Source organism: Branchiostoma belcheri, unplaced genomic scaffold (genome assembly GCF_001625305.1).
Source record: "Branchiostoma belcheri isolate BF01 breed outbred unplaced genomic scaffold, Haploidv18h27 scaffold21, whole genome shotgun sequence".
NCBI lineage: Eukaryota > Metazoa > Chordata > Leptocardii > Amphioxiformes > Branchiostomatidae > Branchiostoma > Branchiostoma belcheri.
Window position 1 is genome coordinate 3,264,567 of NW_017803602.1, and position 18,833 is coordinate 3,283,399.

The following is an 18,833-nucleotide window of genomic DNA, read 5'->3' on the forward strand; positions in this document are numbered from 1 at the left end:
CGGGAAGGCGCGCGATGCCCGAAATATTTTGCGTCAATATTCAGCGCCGTGATTCAAGAGATTAATACCCGGAAACAATTTTTTTCTTGTTTTGAACGCATTAACATGCATTTACGCTAATCTAGTATGATTCAGGGTTACTTTTTTTTAACCTGCCATGGCCAGATTATCTAAAGATGTGTGTATTGTGTGTACAATCTATAGAAAGAGAAATGTACATCAGGTCCGATCATCCGATTTTCACGTTTCGGTTTTTTGGACTCGGTTCATGAACGTATTTTGGTTTGGCTCCTGGAATGTGCGGAAAAAAATGACTCCCGGGACTGTCTACAGGGAACACTCGCACATTCGCGGTGTATCAGGACAGCGCGACTGGTCGTCATTAGCGCAGTAACAGTTGCATAAACGGACGAAACCATTTCAAAGAAATGGGGATGTTTCGAAAATAAGCATTTACTCCAATATCAAAACAGCTACGGTAAAAATAAAAAGACGTGCATCATCCCGGACATAATGCAACACCACATGCGAAATTACACAGAAATGCGACGTACGGTTTTGGCTGCGAACAGCTTCCAAAAAACTTGGCATCTCTTAACCATGGGCAAAAACATCTGGAACCACTTATAAAAACCACCCCGTATCTGCATGAACTTTTTTGAACCCCACTGCTATTCCAAACAACGCGTTTTTCTGGACCATTCCAATTCGCCTCGTAATTGTAGGGGTGCGTCTGCGATATTACATTGACCGCGAAAGCAGCAACGGCAAAAATACACATTCGTGCATCAACACGGGCATGCCCGCAGACGGCGTATAAAATTGCGTGCCGATTACACAAAGAGAACCCAGTGTTTTGACTGCGAACATGAAAAATCAGCCGATTACAACACTCCGTCCGGAGGTCCTGACCTCCTTCACGGAGTAATAAAACTTTTGTTGTATTACTTGTGTAGAATTAGGTATAGAATACAGAATTAAGTTAGGCAGGTAGGGTAGTAAGTAAGTTTTGCTAACATTCTCCTCTTTCTATTTTTCTCTCTTTCTGTGCATCTGAATTTTTAGGGTAGGTCCACTACTGTACCAATCCCCCAAAATATGTCTATGCCTGAGCTGGCAACAAAGAATAACTATCATGGTTCATATCTATTTATTTCATGGTTCATATTTATTTATTTCAACACCAAAAAGCAAACCTTGCAGCAGGGATGAGAATCCCTGAATTGAAAGAGTTTGCGTACAGAAAAAAAAAGTTACAAAGGCAAAACAAACACTATATACACACCCTCATATACAGTATAATACATAAAGAATTTGTACCAAGCAAAAAACTATATACAGATGAGGTTTAGGAAAAATAAAACTAGTGATACGTCAGTTCTTTGTTGTATAGGGCTATGGAGTCATTACATAAAATAATGTGTATAACACAATAGCAGGAACGTAACTTTTCAAATGACAATCAAACTTTCAAAGTCAATGAAAATTTCCTACATTCGCATGAAACTTAGCAGTTTTATTTGAGCCATTTCACAACTCAGCCATCCAGTCTAACACGTACCAGTCCTATATTTCTGGACACTTCTAACAAATAAACAAGTAATAAACAATTTCTCAGAGAGTCTTTACGTAACTTATACTGATGTCTGTGATATTTCTCATATTTTGTATTACTGTTGACAACAGCTTGGTGCCAGCAACCTTGTTAATATCTTTTCTCCTCATTACTTTTCTCTACTTCATTGTTTGAATCTAATTACTACTGAGAAAACACTAATATACTGCATTCTACAGTGTTTCCGAATGTGTCCCTTAACAAGTGAAGCTTGGTAGACCACCTGGCCATTGTGGCCTCTGTTTGTGGGATCCTTGGATTTTTCCCATTGACCTATACATTAACCCTGCTGGGGTTCAGGCTAGATTATAAAACCCACTTCTAATCGGCCCTGACACTGGGAGATTTAAGTATTAACTACACACACTTCCAAGCTTTGGTGCATTATTCCAGTCAACAGTCATTTGAAATTCCCTATATTTTAGATAATCTACCAGACTAGTGATAATACCAAGACTTAATTGTTATCAGTACCAAACAGTGACACAGGCGGTATTAATATCCTCTTAATTGTAGTATGTGTCAGAGGTCATGGTACTTCTGAACTATATCCCTTTAAGTATCTTATAGAGGATGGGTTCAATTTAGGAAGAAAACATGTTACATCACACCTTACCCAATCAACTTTGAAGAATTAGGGATGAACCAAGAAGACTTGAGAGGGGTCAATGTGTGTGTTTAAAATGTGGGCAGAACTTTCAATTTTTCATATTAACTCATTCATTATTTGACATTTTTCAACCAATTTTTCTGCTAATTTTGATGTCTTAAGTTCTGTTTGCAATTTCCTCATTTTCGTGCACACATCCTCCCCACTATTCATTATTCACTTATCTTTATTTATTGACATTTACCAAAATGGTGGAAGGATTTACATAACAGGTACCTATCACCATCTCAAGATGTCAACCCAGAGACTACAGTTCAAACCACTCACGCCATGATCAACTGTTCCTCTTTCTGATAAGTGTGGTGGGTTCTTTAACATGTTTGAGGTGTGCCTCTAAGTGGATGTCCCTGACTGGAGCTAGGTATTTATTTTCCCCAGAGTCTAGGGAAGAAATTGGTTTTGGTTTGGTTCTCCTAGTCCATTCCTTATGAGCTCCAACCCTCCCTGCTTACATGTAACAAACCTCTTACTTACTACATTGAATGATGGCAATTCATTAGGACAAGGGTTCTCCCTCTCTCCAACTTTTAATTTTGCCCGCTTCCTCCCCTCCATTTTTCAGCAGGGTGGGATCAGGTGGTGAAATCCTGTCCTAGACTTAATTTAACTGCCACTATGTACAGACCTTACCATTGTGCCAGCTTTTCTTCCTTGGACAAAAATTAAGTGCTTGATGAATGAGTGCAGCGGAAGACCTCAAGACAAATTAAGAAGACTTCCTAAATCTTGCTTTTAATCCAGTGCGATAAGTTTCTTCTTTGGGCCCTGGTTCCAAACCAGCATTACAGAGCTACATTCTATCGTAAATACTTCCTATCCAATAATCCTACATCCTGATAGGACATGCTATTCTTTATTTGATTGATAAGTGATATTTTGCCCTGTTAGTTGGGAATGAGTATGCCTCATGAAGTACTGCATGGTATGTTCTGACTGGTCTCTCCCATACCATCATACACAATATCTGTTCAGCAGGTCCTGACAATTAAGAAATATCTCTTCACTTGACCATAGCCACCTTCATACCAGATCCTGCCAGACCTCAGACCTTGTATCTCATAAGACATCACATAATGATTGACTCCATGCCCATATGCCAGAAGGTTACCCTCATCCACTCCAACCTTTCTCTGCAATAAGACATCATTTGTAGCAGTGCAGAACTGGAGATAGCTTAGGTAATGTTGAAAAGGGTACTTTCAAGGAAGTTTAAGTCGGCTCATTTGTACATGCCATTGCACATGCCTTCGAAGAGTCAAATTTAATTTTCTTTAAACGGCGACTTCCTGGCTTCAGTGTCTTTCACAGAGCTGAAATTTGTGGACTGGAAAATTGAGTCAGTACGGAGGGGGACTTTCAAAGGTAACATTCAATATGTATTCATAGGGCTGTTAAATAATGGATTCCTGTGCCGACAAAGTTTTGCTTGAGCCTCCTGTGGCTGCTGTGATTCATGGAAGCAGCGTTTGTGTGGAGTTGTGGCTTCTAACGGTTCCTGCGGGTCATTATTAGTGAATGCTTCCTCCTGAGTAAGCCAGCTGAAGTTCACGTCCCGTGATCAGTAACTTGGCAACCGACAAAGAAACAACAAGCTCGGAAATAAAGATTGATTTTTGTGCCGTTGATTGGAGTGGCACTCTAAGTCCACTTCTCCCCAGGTCCCCAGCTACAGAGTCCTCTTTTGATCAGTCATTACAAAGGGACAAAACAAGAAGAAAATTAGGAGTGAAAGATTGATCCAACCAGCATGTGATATGGGGGAATATTTCATCACCATATAGTTAGGGCACTCATTATAGTGAAGGGACGGGTGGAAAGGATTCAAACAACTTTGCTGCTGATCTTGCTGGATCAGTTTATGCACCAACGGAGGTAAATCCTACTTCTGTGCCTAGATTTGATGAGACCACAATCTAACAGTTTGCATGCATTCAGTCCCCTTTTCAAGGACCTACAAACTCACAACAGAACAAGAAAGCAAATCCACTTAGTCTGAACAAACTCTATGGTAAGCCACCAACTTATTTAATCAATTACCTCTGGTAGAGAAGGACCGTTGCCAGCATCTTTTCATCCACGGTTTTGTTCCATGTTCAAAGGCAAATGATAATCTTATCTGAAAAATAGGTTGCCGATGACCTTAACTCCTTAAGGGTTATCAAAAGACCCTGAGATTCACAAAGGAAGCCATCTTAACAAAGCCTAAGATGTGCAAACAATAATATCTTATTTAGATGTTGAAAGTGGTCATGGTGGGGTCAATGTCAATGAAGCTCCCTGAGAAATATCTTAATCAAATTATGGAGTCAATGTTCTTCAGATCATCATCCATGAGCTAAATTTCTTCATGAACAACATAAAAAGATGTCCACTACAGGTATGTATACTTAGTAATATGACAGCAATTGCTACTAAGCTATATCACAACATTAGAGGTAAAGTGGCTGTAGACACATGCTGCTGTTTTGTATCACCCTTTCCAATGTCCACAAGAGGCTGCGAAGGCTGTGCAACCATTGAGCAACCATTGAGTGACCAATTATTTAACTGAATGCTCAATGAATTTTATTGACAAAGAAAATTTTTTAAAAGTTTTGTGTATTTTGTTGCCTTTTCAACTACATTGCCATATTGTGCATCTTCTTCCAATTATAAAATCAAGGGTCATACAAATTCAAATTTGGTCGCAATCAACATCTAATGAAATATGTTCTCGGGAATCAAAGTATCAAGTGCCTAACTTGTTAGAATAGATATTACAGTTACTGTACCATTGTAATAAGAGAAGGAAGCTGTGCAATCCAGTAATAAGAGAAGGAAGCTGGGAGGAGTAGCTTGAATCTGTGTGCTAAATGTGAATCTAAAACTCTCACTCAATTGCTTGTTGCCTCCAAGCTACATATTTTGTAGGAGGGAGAGAATCAGGGAGCCATCAGATCTACATTTCCAGAAGCCATCTCGATGCAGAGGCTGCAGAGGAGAGCAGGTGATTGATGACATGTAAGAGTTCGTTCTAAGTGTAAGTAGAAGCCAGAGCTGCGAGAGCCATTTAGTTTGTGCAGGTAAGAAGCTGTCCCCTCCCCCCTGGGACCAGGAAGGTTTTGAGGGTATTCAAAATGGCCCAACCAGGTATTTGCGCTACCCTTACCTAACCGTGCAAGTAAGTGCTTTCCATCCCTTGAAAGGATTTGCCGTCTAACTTCAAGGCAATTCTTCTTCTTAACGGAAAACATAATAGAAACAGAATAAGATGTGACATTGCCTGGTGCCTTGGAGGAAAAGGAACAGCCTCCTACAGAACTGTATCATTATCAGAAGTCTAATTCGGCAGAAATCCCCCCAACCAGCAGTGAGAAAGGGATGGGGCAAAAGGGACAGGAGGTATTACAATTATGTGTGGCTGTGTAATGCTTAGAAAGCCTGCGAGCTAAAGGGACTTGTCAAGGTTTGGGTGCACAGACAAATTTGCCACTAGGATATCCCTGGAGGGATAAAGGAGTTAAGTTTTCCTCCACCCTCTGAAAGTGTGCGTATTTGTAAAGTGATATCCCTGGAAGACAAGGACGCAATCTAACTACTCCAACTAAGCTCACAACTCCGTTTTGCTGCTGCGCCACTTGGCAATAAAACAAGTTGCAATTGAAGTAACATGTCTTTGGGCCACTCAACTTCGTGCGAGGAGACCATTGGGCACCGAAACTTACAACAGGTGTGCAAGAAGCAAGTTCATCCCAAATCCGTCATCTCCAAATTACAGCGAAGTTTAGGACAGCCCGGGGCATCACTGAGAGGCAGTTCAAGGTAGTGGAAGGAGGTTGTAAGATAACAGGATAACAGTCCACTTCAATGGGATGAATTGATGATAATGTACTGGGGAAGTGTACTTACAACATGTGCAATCAATCAATTCCTATCATTTTGATGGCTTAAAAAGCTGGTAAATGGGAGGATTGAGACCTGGAGGCATCTCAGTTTCTTGTAACACGTATGTCACAAGAACACAAATTTACAAGTTCAAGTTTTATCTAGGAAGTTTCTCAAGACGTAACATCTTTACTTTCTTCTGGTATTTATCATTCCCAACTAGTGATTGAGCAACTAGTCGCCTCAACACTTCAACTGTCAACCAACGGACCGGGCAGCCAACCATCCAGCTATTTGTCCTACTAACTAACCAACTAAACAACTTTGCAGCTGACTAGTCAGCCAGTGAGCAGGGCAGTAAACCAGTCATCCCACCAGACAGCCAGTCAACCACACAACCAGGCAGACAGCCAGTCGTCCATTCATCCATCTGGCCATCTGTCCCGCCTACCTACCAACCAACCATGCAGCCCTCCAGAACATGATAGATAAGAGATACTTTCCTCCCAGTGTTTTATTCAGGCCTTCATCCCAGTTGTCTCCCTTGCTGTTCCTTCATTTATCATCCTAGCAGCTACCAATCTGCAGCACTGAGCAAGCCATTTAGGTTATTAAGACTATTTTCCGCATTTGTGTGCTCAAGGGGCATAGCAGGGAGTAAGAGTGAGCTAGTGTCCTACCTCTGTGCCGACGCCCCACGAGTACACGTTCCCATTTGCTGTAGAGGAGGGAGAAAAGTTCAGTTTAGTACCACATTTGGAGGATTTACCATACACATATTGCGGGGAAAAACAAAGTAGCTTTATCGGCAAATAAAGACATATTACTGCCAGAGGTTAGGACCTCTCTTAGATGGTAAATCTGTGCTTGGGCAAAGGCAGTGGCAGGGATGGATGTAGCAGTGGCACAAAGTCATCCCTGCAGGAACATTTGTCACCAGAGTCACCTCCATACACATGCCACCCACCGAATCAATCACATGATGAACAACCCTAATTCCTGGGGAACCCAATTAACAAACCTAAGTGTGAAACAGATGCATTATAAGATTTTCATCAATAATCTTGTTTTCCATGGCCGTTCTCGGATGGTTCAGGATTACGGATGGTCCTGTAATAGCGAAGGCATTTCTCTTCCCCACACTTCCTTGTGGGGGAATTAGGGAGCTACGGATGCTACGTGTCATACATTCTACTTTTCCTGTCACAAGTTCAAAACTGTGTGGCAGATCTCTGGCTGTCCCGCTGTGTCATGTCTTCTCATTAGGTTACAGTTTATTACAGCAAAGACTAGCACTGGGCTTAGAATGGCGGGACCCAGGTGCTGCTAACAATTGGATGAACCCTCTTGAAGGATGGAGTGAAGGGCTGGGAGTGGCTGGGGAAACTGAGAGGGGCACTGACTATTTAATCAGTTTGGTACACCATATAGCATGGCAAGCAAGGGTGGTCTGTGTTATATGCCATGAGACATTACATAATCATGTAACTTAGCTTGTAGTTGTAATCTGCCTTTAGACCCACGATAGATCAGTTAAGTGTGGGGAAACTGCCTCTTAGATGCCTCTGTTGGCACAACTGCCTAACTTGCCTACCTCACATCATTGCCTTGCAAATAGCATTAGTTATGAAGTTACTTTGCTGGCTAGGTTAATGTAATAGAATTTCCCAGGCATCTTTAACTTACAATGTTGACTTAGTAAAAGGTAATCATATTTAGACTTGAATTTTGCATTTATGATGAATAGAAACAGATTCTAACAGTATTTTTCTTCATGTGTGAATATGTGTGAAGACTTCGATCATAGCCTGAAGACCTGCACCAAGAAAGAGTATTTTACGTCTGCTCGCATTGGTTTTGAGAAACATAAAAGACGAACAAATCGGAAGTTATCCTGGGACTTTTATCTGCCAACATTATGAGTGATGAGTTTGCTGTTAGTCTGTATGTGTGACTGGCATAGGACAGAGCCTGGAGACAGCTGTTCTGCTGGTTATCTGTACTCCACAGCCCCCAACAACCACCCTACACCAAGGATACCTTTATCCATCAGCCTTGCCCTTTTCCACCCCAACCTCCCTTATTGATCGAGTGTCAAGAGCACGCTGATAGAACACTGCCCTTGCTGCACCCTGGCATGCTTTGTTGTGCCCCGAAAATGCAAATACGGGACAGGTTTCTGACTTCCTGAATAAAAAGTTCCCAACTTTTTTGTCCCCAGCAGAAGTGGTGGACCACTGTGGATGAATGAGAAGTTTGTACACACACCCCTTTGGAGGGTGGAAACCCGGGCAATGTGTTCCCTTCAGGAGACAATACAGGTTGACGTTGGCTAGCAAAAGGTTTCCATAGAAGCCTTCCACAGGGTCTGGTATGTGTTAACATTGAACTTTGAGACCGGCTACCTAGTGATAAGCAAGCATTGCGATGTGACGATAAAGGGAATGTGGTAGAGTGTTGGAGGAAATCATTTCCATTGACCTCCTACAATCTTTTGTTTGGTACTTGGTCTGACTTTGCTGTCAAAGAAAAGTTACCATACTTTATACCACCCATCTTACAATAAAATGCTTCAGTGAACACTTAGCCAACACATCTCCTTTACAGGAACAGAAACAGTAAAAGTTTGGAACACATGTAAACAAGGACATAATTCCAAAGGCCAAATGTCCATTTTCATGTCTTCTTCCAACAACTGGGGGAAAAAATCTTTAAAACTCCATTAACCTGTGCAAGGCAGAGAGTAGCAGCCCTAGCTCTTCAAACTAACACGGTATGCAATAATATGTTGTTGGCATAGTTGCATTTTAGACACAGAGACAGTCAGCAGAATGTCTTGAGTGTATGATCTTTTAATTCCTCCTACACCACCTGAGGTTCTGACATGGTCCCTCTACCTCACTGTTTCTAAATGACACAAACACCACAGTGAACCAAACTCAAGGTAACATGATTCCGCTGACATTTTTCACAACCTCTAAACACTTGTGCTCAGATGGTTACAGAACTACTCTTGCAATTCTAGGAATACTGTACTTGTCCTTTCCTAGTTGCAGTCAACAAACTTGGTCTTTGCTAACATTACAGCCCCTTTCCACCAGAGGCTGCAACCACAGAGTGACCAGATCACATAACAAGTTTCATATACTAAAACAATTCTTGACATTGCATGTTTTTTGTTACGTAATAAATGTTTCAAATCATACTTTTAAAACATTGTGAAACATATTCCAGTTATGAAATTAAGGGTCACACAAATTCAATTTTGTTCACACAATGGTCGCTGTCTGGTGGAAAGTGGACCTTGTAAACATCTATAATTTGCCACAGTCATGTTTAAGCTGGCTTTAGATTTACTGACATGGTGCGAAGGTGCTTCATTCTAACCTTTTTTTTCTGAACCACCTGTCAGAATGGCAGTGGCACTGCCCCTGTACCTGTGACATTCATGGGTTAGGACAGGTGAGAGTAGAGGGCTTTCCATACATGACATGTCTGTAGCAAATGGCCTGGGCATGTCATCCATGCTTTGCTAAAGTAAAGATGGTGACATACAGTCAACATGACAAGGCTACCTTTTCTGCCATGGCTCTGACATCACTTTGCCAGGAAGGGCTTGCCTTATCTCTGACCAACAGAGGAACTGAAGCATGGAATCATCAATCTCATTTTGATGTGTATGTGCCAGAATTGCAAACTTGGAGCTTTGTGAATTCTCCAGCGTCTGAAGTATACTGTCAGTTTGATTCAGTTGCTCTGAAAATTCAATTTTATGTGTGTGTGGGTGGGGGGGGGAGAATGCATGACATGTGCTTTGGAAGTGATTCGATATGATGACGTTCTGATAGAAAAATATAAGTTGTGCATTAATTTTGGTATAATTATGACGAAAATCAACAGGGACAGCAAAAGAAATCAGTCAGGGCAATATCATAAAACTGATCAACACCAACAGAATAAAAAAGTAGCTTCATGACCCACCCTTTAACTCCCATACTATTCATATTTTGTACTACACTGGGTTTCTCTGAACTATGATACCATTACATTGCTGCAGATGTTCTTAACAAAAACTTGAAAACTTTTGCAAAGTCATAATTTATCCACATGTTTACAAATGTTAGCTCTGGCACCAACAAAAATACACATAAACCTTCCATATAATAATGATTTACCTAGGCTTTTCTTGTGGACCTTATGAGTATCAAACCTATTTGATACAGTATTTCCTTTTAAAGGCCCATGTTCAGGAATAAAAGAATGACAGTAAAATAGTAGGTTATGAGCGATATTTTTTTTTTTATTTTCTTTTGCCACAACTTTCAGGCTACATTTTTGTGCTGCCCTATTCTTTGGCCGGTAGATTGCCATGATCATATATGACCTTCTCAGTTCCAATACAGACTTAGAAAATGAAAATAAAGTGATTTATCAGACGACACAAACTGCCATCAAATGTGGAAATCATGTTTCATGGCAGTGGCCTGTCCTTTGTGCAGGAGGGGACCTTGTCAACCTCTCCCATTTTCTGCCAAAAATATTGTGAAGTTAGGCCGAGCTCCTTTGTACAAGCTGAATCTGCAGAGGAAATTGAATTTGCAGCTCTGGCCTACCTCGCTGACAGTTTAAGACCAGGTATCTGTCAACTGACAGCCCACAACCAAAGCCAGTTCTCTGGACCTGTCCTCCCAGAGCCTCCAGCAACACTAGGTTGTGACATTATTGATTTTGCCTGGGTGTGATGAGCGTTTGTGGCCGTATCGTGTGACACAGCACGCACAGGTGAGGCATTACCTGCGGAGAAGGGGCTAATGTCACGGCTACATGACACAAATGTCACGGACATTTTGCGCTGATAACCAATGCCGGTTCAGACACTGCCCCCTGCTATATTGATTACGCCGGAGGAGCTACGGTATCATGTAGCAGAACAAGGTTTGCCTTCCCTACTGCCACAGGGCAAATAGCTCAGATCTTTAATCTCTCAATCTGCCGTACTCTGTTCTAACCTACTTGGTGTTTGGGGGCAAAGCAGTGGAAAGAAAAGCAACAGACTTATCTAATACTACAAGATCACAAGTTAGGCTGGGGGTATAAGTTACAATGCGTATTGTGGACAAGAGTAAGCTCACTGCTATTACCTGAATGTCAACAGTGGACCGCCTGAATATTGAGAATGTCAAGATTTCTCTGGCACCACTACTTTTGCGTAAGGGTAGTTGTGACTTAGTAGAACCACTTAATCCTTGTTATGCGTTGCTAGGCAATATGGGATGAATGGAATGGTACACAATAAAGTAACATTTTATAGAATGAATGTCACCTGTCCTTGACGCTTTTAGTATAGCTTGAAAGATTCTAGTTGGCAAGGTACCATAACAAAATTCAGATGTTATATAAGAAATAATGTCACAACTGATTTTGATAGCTAGTGAATAAAAAAATATGACATGATAATTATGAAATAATATCAAGTAGTAAGTTTTCTTGAAATTAATTTCTGATTACCTGTATCACAACAATCTAAAGAAATCAGCCAGCAATACACAATAGGACCAAAAAGACATATCTTGTATGTATATTTATTGCTATCAAGAAGTTGGCTGTGAAGGTTAGTTTACAAAAGTAATGGTGTATCACTAAAAAGTGAAAGCAATACTACAATACTAGCTGTTTCATGTGTAGCTACTACATTTAATCACAGATTACTGGTAAGATAGCAGCATTTACCAAAGATGGATTTTCCAAAGTTGTGCCAGGAAGATACGGTCACACCAGTGGCATTAGAGAGATATGCCACGGCTTGCCTCAAGGAGGCATCATGTAGGAAAAAGGCAATAAAGTCAGCCATGTCAGTCCTGAGTGTCACCACTCTTTGATCAGATCAAAGCAGAGATACAACCTTTAGCCCCGGCAGCATCGATTTCTCCATGTTGAAAACAGAGATAGCAGCCACACTTAGGGAAAAAATAACCCACGGCCAAATACGTTCAACACAAGTGGAAAAGTAAAGAGCAAGGAGGTCACAGATTGTGTTTGTACAGATTATGAACATGCACCTGTAGCCTATACCACCCTCCACCCAACACCTTTTTGACAGAGCACATTGAAACAAATGACTGTATGGAACCCACCCAGAATTGCCTGGGGGAATAATATACTGTCAGGGTACATGTCATGAAACGTATCTCCAACACCAAGTCACAGACACTTTGCTTCACCTGCCACAAGCTAATGTCCCAGGCATTTTGCTCGCTGGAGATAATACCTGCCACCGGCTCCGCGTCACCATCATTTGTCTTCTCGGGCGCAGGTATTAAAAGTTCAGATAGAAAATATATATCTACAAACTAGATGCATTAAGGATCGCCTCAGGATGGTAATATTCAGCCAGCTGTATCTGCGGTGCGGAGTTGTCGACATTTGAGTCCAGCTGCTCGGCGGTGATATCACCTGAATATGACGCGGCCCTGCCACCAGTGACATCTCCACGATGGAGGAGCAGGCAGGAGTACTTTGCCGTGATCACTTCTAGGTGACAAATTGTTGTCATTTGTACACAGTGGGGTGAGCCTTGCCTTAGCGCTCTGATGTCGGACATTATTTCTCCCCACGTTGCCATGGCGACTGTGCTACAAGTCAAACTCGGAAATTAAAGAGTTCTGGAGCAAGGCCACCAAGAATGCTATCTGTGCCTTCAGTCACTTTAAAACACATTCTTTAGAAAAAGTGGTAGACACAAGTTGGTCTTAAAAAGAACCCTATAAGAAGGCACTTCATCATAAGGTGACACATTCATAATGGTCTTGGCAAACCTGAGGGTGTAATATACAGCGTGAGTGTTTGAATGTTTGGAAGATCTCCATAAAAAGTTTTCAGGGAAAACAAACCTGTGGTTGAGATTGTGAAAATTTTGTCTGATTTGAGCTAGTGCCATTCCACTTCAGGTATCGATTAGTAGCAGTCCGAAGTCGAGATAAGGAGTATGTAGTAAAGGACACCTTGGTATCAGGTAGAATAAGGTGTTGGCCTGAAGCATTATTGACTTGGGACAGCCTGATTGGACAAGATGCATCTTGTCACTTCTTATCTGACAGGGCAAGATAGTCTTGGCTGATCAGTCACTCCCCATAGGCAGCAGTAACATTGTACGACAATATAACTTTTGGGTTTGATGTTTTACGAGGAGTTTCAACTATAGAAGATACAGACAGACAAATGTACGCTTGAAAACTAGTCATGAACTGATGGCTGTTCAAGTTCCTTATTGGGGTATTACAGTCAGAATAATTTAAACTGTGTGTCTGTCTGTATGTCTGTCTGTTTGTCTGTGTGCAATCCCCGGTATATAAAATGCAGTGATGCAATAAATTTACAGTGCTGCTATTTTTTGTTTGCAGGACGAAGAAGGGTCACAAAGCAGTACAGGTAAGGGGTGAAGTCTGCCATCTCCAAATAATTGCCTTGTTTATCATTTGACTTGAGGCCAAAAAGGTTTACAATGCCTGGAGTTTCTGACCGGGCAAATCATCATGAGTTACCAACATATAATCAATCAATGGCCAATGTCCAATCAGACAGCTTGTAACAATGTTGGCATATAAAGTTTTTGAGACTGTGAAACCCATTGCGGAGTGGCTTACAGGTGTACAGTACAGGACCTCATATTCCACCAGACATCGGTGGATATGGACGGGCTGCATGTGTCTGTCACTTCACAGGTTGCATTCTGATCTGTCCCATCCAAAAAAGGGGTATGTCTGGTCATACCAGGAGCCATAACACATATCAGACTAGTTAAAAATTCTCCTGTAAGGTGTCTATAACGCAGAAGAAACAGCCAAGCTTTACTGCAACACATCTGCAAGTGGGCAAACACATGCAAGCCTTCACATACACAAATCCTTCTCGGCAGGAGGGACCTTGACAGCTCTCCCAAATGCCCAACATTTTTGCAAACCAACATTAACCTCTGCTTTATTTTTAGTCAGGACCAGCAGCCAGACACCGGGCAACACATCATTAATCATAGCTTTGACATCCCAGCCGTGTGGATCTGTCTCGAACTCCGTCTCGTTTCGCAGACCGCGCCATGAAAAATAGAAAAGTAACACAACAAGCGGCTCTTCCAAGGCATCCAAAGTTTTTAAATCTTCGCTACTTCTAAAATGTTTGCCTGTACCTGAGTAGGGTATATACATACATGTATATGTCGCTGTTTCTTATGTTCAATGCAGGTTGCCTTGATACTGATACACTTGTGGCGCAGTGGGTGAAACCCCTGTTTGGTGCCCCATTGGCGACCGGATCTGGCAGGGTCCTTGGCATCAGGAGGAGTCAGTTCCACCGCTTTGACATCTGGTGGACAGCAGGCATGGACAACAGATGGTCCAGCCTTCTCCATCCCCTGCCCACGTCAGGCCCCGCCCACATGACCCTGGGAACAAGGGTAAGGTTTCGGAGGAGGGGGGGACAGGTTGCCAATATTGACTTTTATGAGTTATGGGGCATGGGTGAAACATCTCAAAACTTTTTAGATAACCTTAAGTTTGTTACTACATTAGAAGGTATATAGACATGACTGAAGTAAAATCTTATGTTTACTTCATGTCACCAGAAGTTTTGAAACTTTACACTTATGAGGTGCTAAAAGTTGTAATCTTAGATTGTGGTCATCCTAGTTGTTATCATGTACGTAAGCATAATTTTAAAACTTGTCATTTACCTAAAGAATGTATGACATTTGATACCTATCTAAGCTTTATGAAGCTTTTAACAGAAATATATAACACTTTCTCAATGTTACTTCTTGCTCCAATATAAATTATTCATCACTGAAAAAAGTATATCAGCATCTGCAATGCAATAGAACATTTATCAGAACCAAACAAGAATAAAATTTTGCTGATTTCTATTTTCCTAAGTCGCCTCATTACTTTCAACTTTTACCTCTGTTGACTAGAAGGTCACTGGGAAATTCTGCGTTCCTGAGCAAATCTAACACAGAAGCAACAACCTAGGACATTCCAAAGGACACCGTCCCCATAAATCCGCATTAGGAGGGAAGGTATCTGGAAGCATATGGTTGATTTCCTCTTCACTATGGTTGAATAATTGACAAGGTGCTGCACTAAAACGTTGGCATTAAATATGGCCGTAATCGTTATGATGGAGTAAATCTACATTTTGGGAAGCTCTAAAACCACACACACAATTTACACTGCCAGTTAATTTTTATCTAACTCTGTTTAGGTCCAAGGCATAAAGATTCAAGGTGCCTTTCACTCTATTATATCAAGTATCTGCCTCTGTCACATTGTAGTTGGTACAAATACAACATAACTGCATTAGGTCTCTCAGACTTGATACAATTTCTCATCCATCTAGGCTTCCCATGTAGGCTGTTTATACTAATATGCCCCTTTCCTCTGAGTGGCACAGTCCAATCACCTGTCTCCCCACACCAGTAGGTATACCATTTCCAAAGGAGACAGCTTCAATACTTCCTTGACAGACAGCATGAATGCCTATGGAAGCTAGTAAGAATTTTATAACAGAGCCATCAGTGAAACAGGTCCCGTGTGCCTGAACTTTTGTGGCAAGGCAGGGGCTTCTCTGGCAACCTTACAGCCACCTGCCCCATAGGGTCCATTTCCATTGGCTTATCACTGATGAAAACAGGGGTCAGATGTACTGACCAGTGCCCTGACCTACAAAGTCGCTGCAGTCAAATGTCAACTGTGATTCCTTCTGTCAAGGGGGCTCGACTGGCGCTGGTGATGGATGGGTGTCAAGCACTGGGGGCCAAGGGGCAAGGCAGTAACAGTGCAGTAAGTTGTTAGCAATTGGCTCGCCAAGAAAGGTAATAAAATGCAAAGAGAAAATCATTTGAAGTCATATTTTTATGGCAAAGATGCTGTAAAAGTTCACTTGCACTAGAATCATCAGTCTTGCCTTTACTTTTCCTTGGAGGACAATTAATAGGCGAGAGCAGCTTTATCTAAGAAACATTATTGAGTCTTATATATCAAAGGGCATAGTAAGTTTGCCTCTTTTGGCATGCATGACTCACAAATCAATGAAAATTCTGCAATATAGCATTAAAACCATGTACTTCTAATTAATCATCCAGGTTGTGCTGAATGGCTGTCTGTAACATTGTTACCCCAGGTGCAATGCCACTTAAGATCACATGGCATACCCTGAGCCATACCACTCAGTGGGCCAGGGGAAATCAGTTTCTGGACACAGTCAATTCTAGACTGAATATAGAATTACCAGACCTCCACTAGACCATGGTTATGATATTATAAATCCATTAAGTTTGTAACACTTAAATTTTGCAGCATGAGGACTTTGTGGTGCCATTGAATTTGGTGTTGAAACTAAAGTTAGTATATGATAAAATGTCATATGTTTATTTTATTTGTTCTTTATTGAAGTCAATGCAGTGTTAGCAGCGACATGACAGAGCACTGCAACAACCGACAACTGAAAAGTGCAGCAAAACATCAAAATTTACAGTACATTCAAAAAGTGGAAGGTCTGACTCCCATGGAAAAGGGTGTTCTTAAAAAATGTATGTTAGAATAAGTACAAGCATCTGAATCCAGTGGTGCAGATCACAGCTTTAACACCTTTGAAGCTACACCATAAGCTATATCAAAAGTTAACATTTTCACCTTTGTGTGATGATGGAAACAACTCAATTATTACAATGGTTGAGGTTCAATAAAACACTACAATACCACTATCGATTGCAAGGTGGTCTGCCACGGTTTTAAAACCTTTGAAATGTGCCCATTGATCATGAATACCTCATGGAATAATGATATAGCCACCTTATGTTTTTAGAATGACATTTGATAATCTAGTGCATAGCTTGACCACTGCAAACCATGTTCTTCAACGACAACAAAATCTTGAAATAGTTGAAATGAAGGAGTCTTCAAAATCATCATATAGGCTGTATCCAATTCCAAGCCACTGATTACCATGATGTCCTTCCTCAACTAACACATGTACCATTAGTATCACGTCATATTCATAATTTTTGTACTGAGAGCTGCTCTCAAAGTAGAATAGGTAACACATACAGATTTAGAGCAAGCTCTGGGTTGGATGTTATACATTTGGATTCTATTTGCAGGCATGTTGTTTTAACATGTTATGGCAATCATTTGATATATATTGGATATTCCAGTGAATGACAATGCGAAGGCCATGCATATTGGCAACATATTGCTAAATACTTCACGAACATGTACCAATTTGTCCTGTCATACTTATTGACAAGATGCCTTATACACAACCGATTAGGTGGGAACCACCTATACATTATGTTGTCAAGACCAAGACATTCAGAGTAATACTGTTTCACAGAAAAAGATATGTTTATATTTGCTCTGAAATCAATTTCAATATCTGTTCTGACAAATGTATACAGGGATGCAAACATAATGGAACAATCTAAGAAGATGTTATTTGCTGGATAAGTAACATATGTACTGTGTTATTCAGGCCACCTTTTCATCCTTGTCTGGCATGATTAATACTGAGGCAGTTAGGTAAGAGGCACATGGATAGATATTTGCCATGGGGGCACTTAACAGTAGTTGTAGTTGTCGGAGGAAAGAACTCTGGCTGAAGTTATTATTTGTAGCTTCTGGCTTGAAATTAATAAAAGCTCGTCAGTAAGGAATTCCTGGCTTCTTGAAAGTCTGAGAAACTCTGTACCACTTTGGCCTTTGCTTTTGCTTCAAGAATTTTATAATGTTTTAAAAATACTATCTCCGACAAACTTACTTTCTTGTAACTTATTAATTTTAGTTTGACATAAGGCCACACCAATTTGATTCATTGGTTCTCAGATTTGCCTTTTTTTCTGATTTGCAAAAAAAAAAACATTCTGGTTCTGAATCAACTTAAAAATACTCATATCTTGCCCCCAACAGTTGAGGAAAGTCCTTTTGTTCCTAGTTGTTACAGTTTTTCCATCTATCAATGAAGTGGTATGATTAAAAGTTCAAAATTAATTGAATATTAACCCAGCCTTTTATGTTGACTTCATGGCTTCTATCGTAGCATTTGGGGCTATAATAGAATGCCTAGACCTGTTTTTACTTACTTTTTTTGCCCTGTCGCTTCATATCATTTTTTCTGAAAAAAAAATCTGAGAACCAACAAATTAAATTGGTGTGGCCTAAGCAGTAATTTAAACATTATTCAAAGCACTGCAAATATTTTAAGCCTTTTCATTCAACTTTATAATTTACACATTTTGTAATGAGTTAAGGGCTTTCTAGTGCCTGTCATGAACATTTCCAAATGCTAAAAATAGACAAAACTTATAGCTCTTGATTTTGTGACTACAAGTGGTGTAAAATATGTTTAATGCTTTCTTTAAATTCTATCAGCCCTTGGCATAGAAAGTATAGAAATAGCAGAAGAAAAGTCCATTGTACAAGTTCCTCTGTTTTTTTGTGGCTTCCCTAGTTGTTATTTGCAGGTGTATTCATAGTCTATTTGAGGCATTCTTTATTTGTGAAGTGACTCTGTGTAATCCATGTTAAAACCAGGCCTCGGGAAGATACACAACACTCAACATGAACAGAAGCACTCTTTCTTATCTAACAGGTGCAAGTGAAATCCTACCCATACCTAAAGACTTCTTTCATTATCTTT

The 18,833-nt window shown here is 40.7% G+C and overlaps 1 protein-coding gene across 1 annotated transcript in view; it reads right to left on the bottom strand.

The window, feature by feature from the left end:
• LOC109469817 (X-linked retinitis pigmentosa GTPase regulator-like) overlaps window positions 1-18,833 on the bottom strand; it is an 84,859-nt gene that overhangs the window by 15,482 nt on the left and 50,544 nt on the right. The window contains exon 10 of the mRNA XM_019768528.1: window positions 6,830-6,867. Coding sequence (XP_019624087.1) covers window positions 6,830-6,867 — 38 coding nt within the window. The remainder of the gene's footprint in view (window positions 1-6,829; window positions 6,868-18,833) is intronic.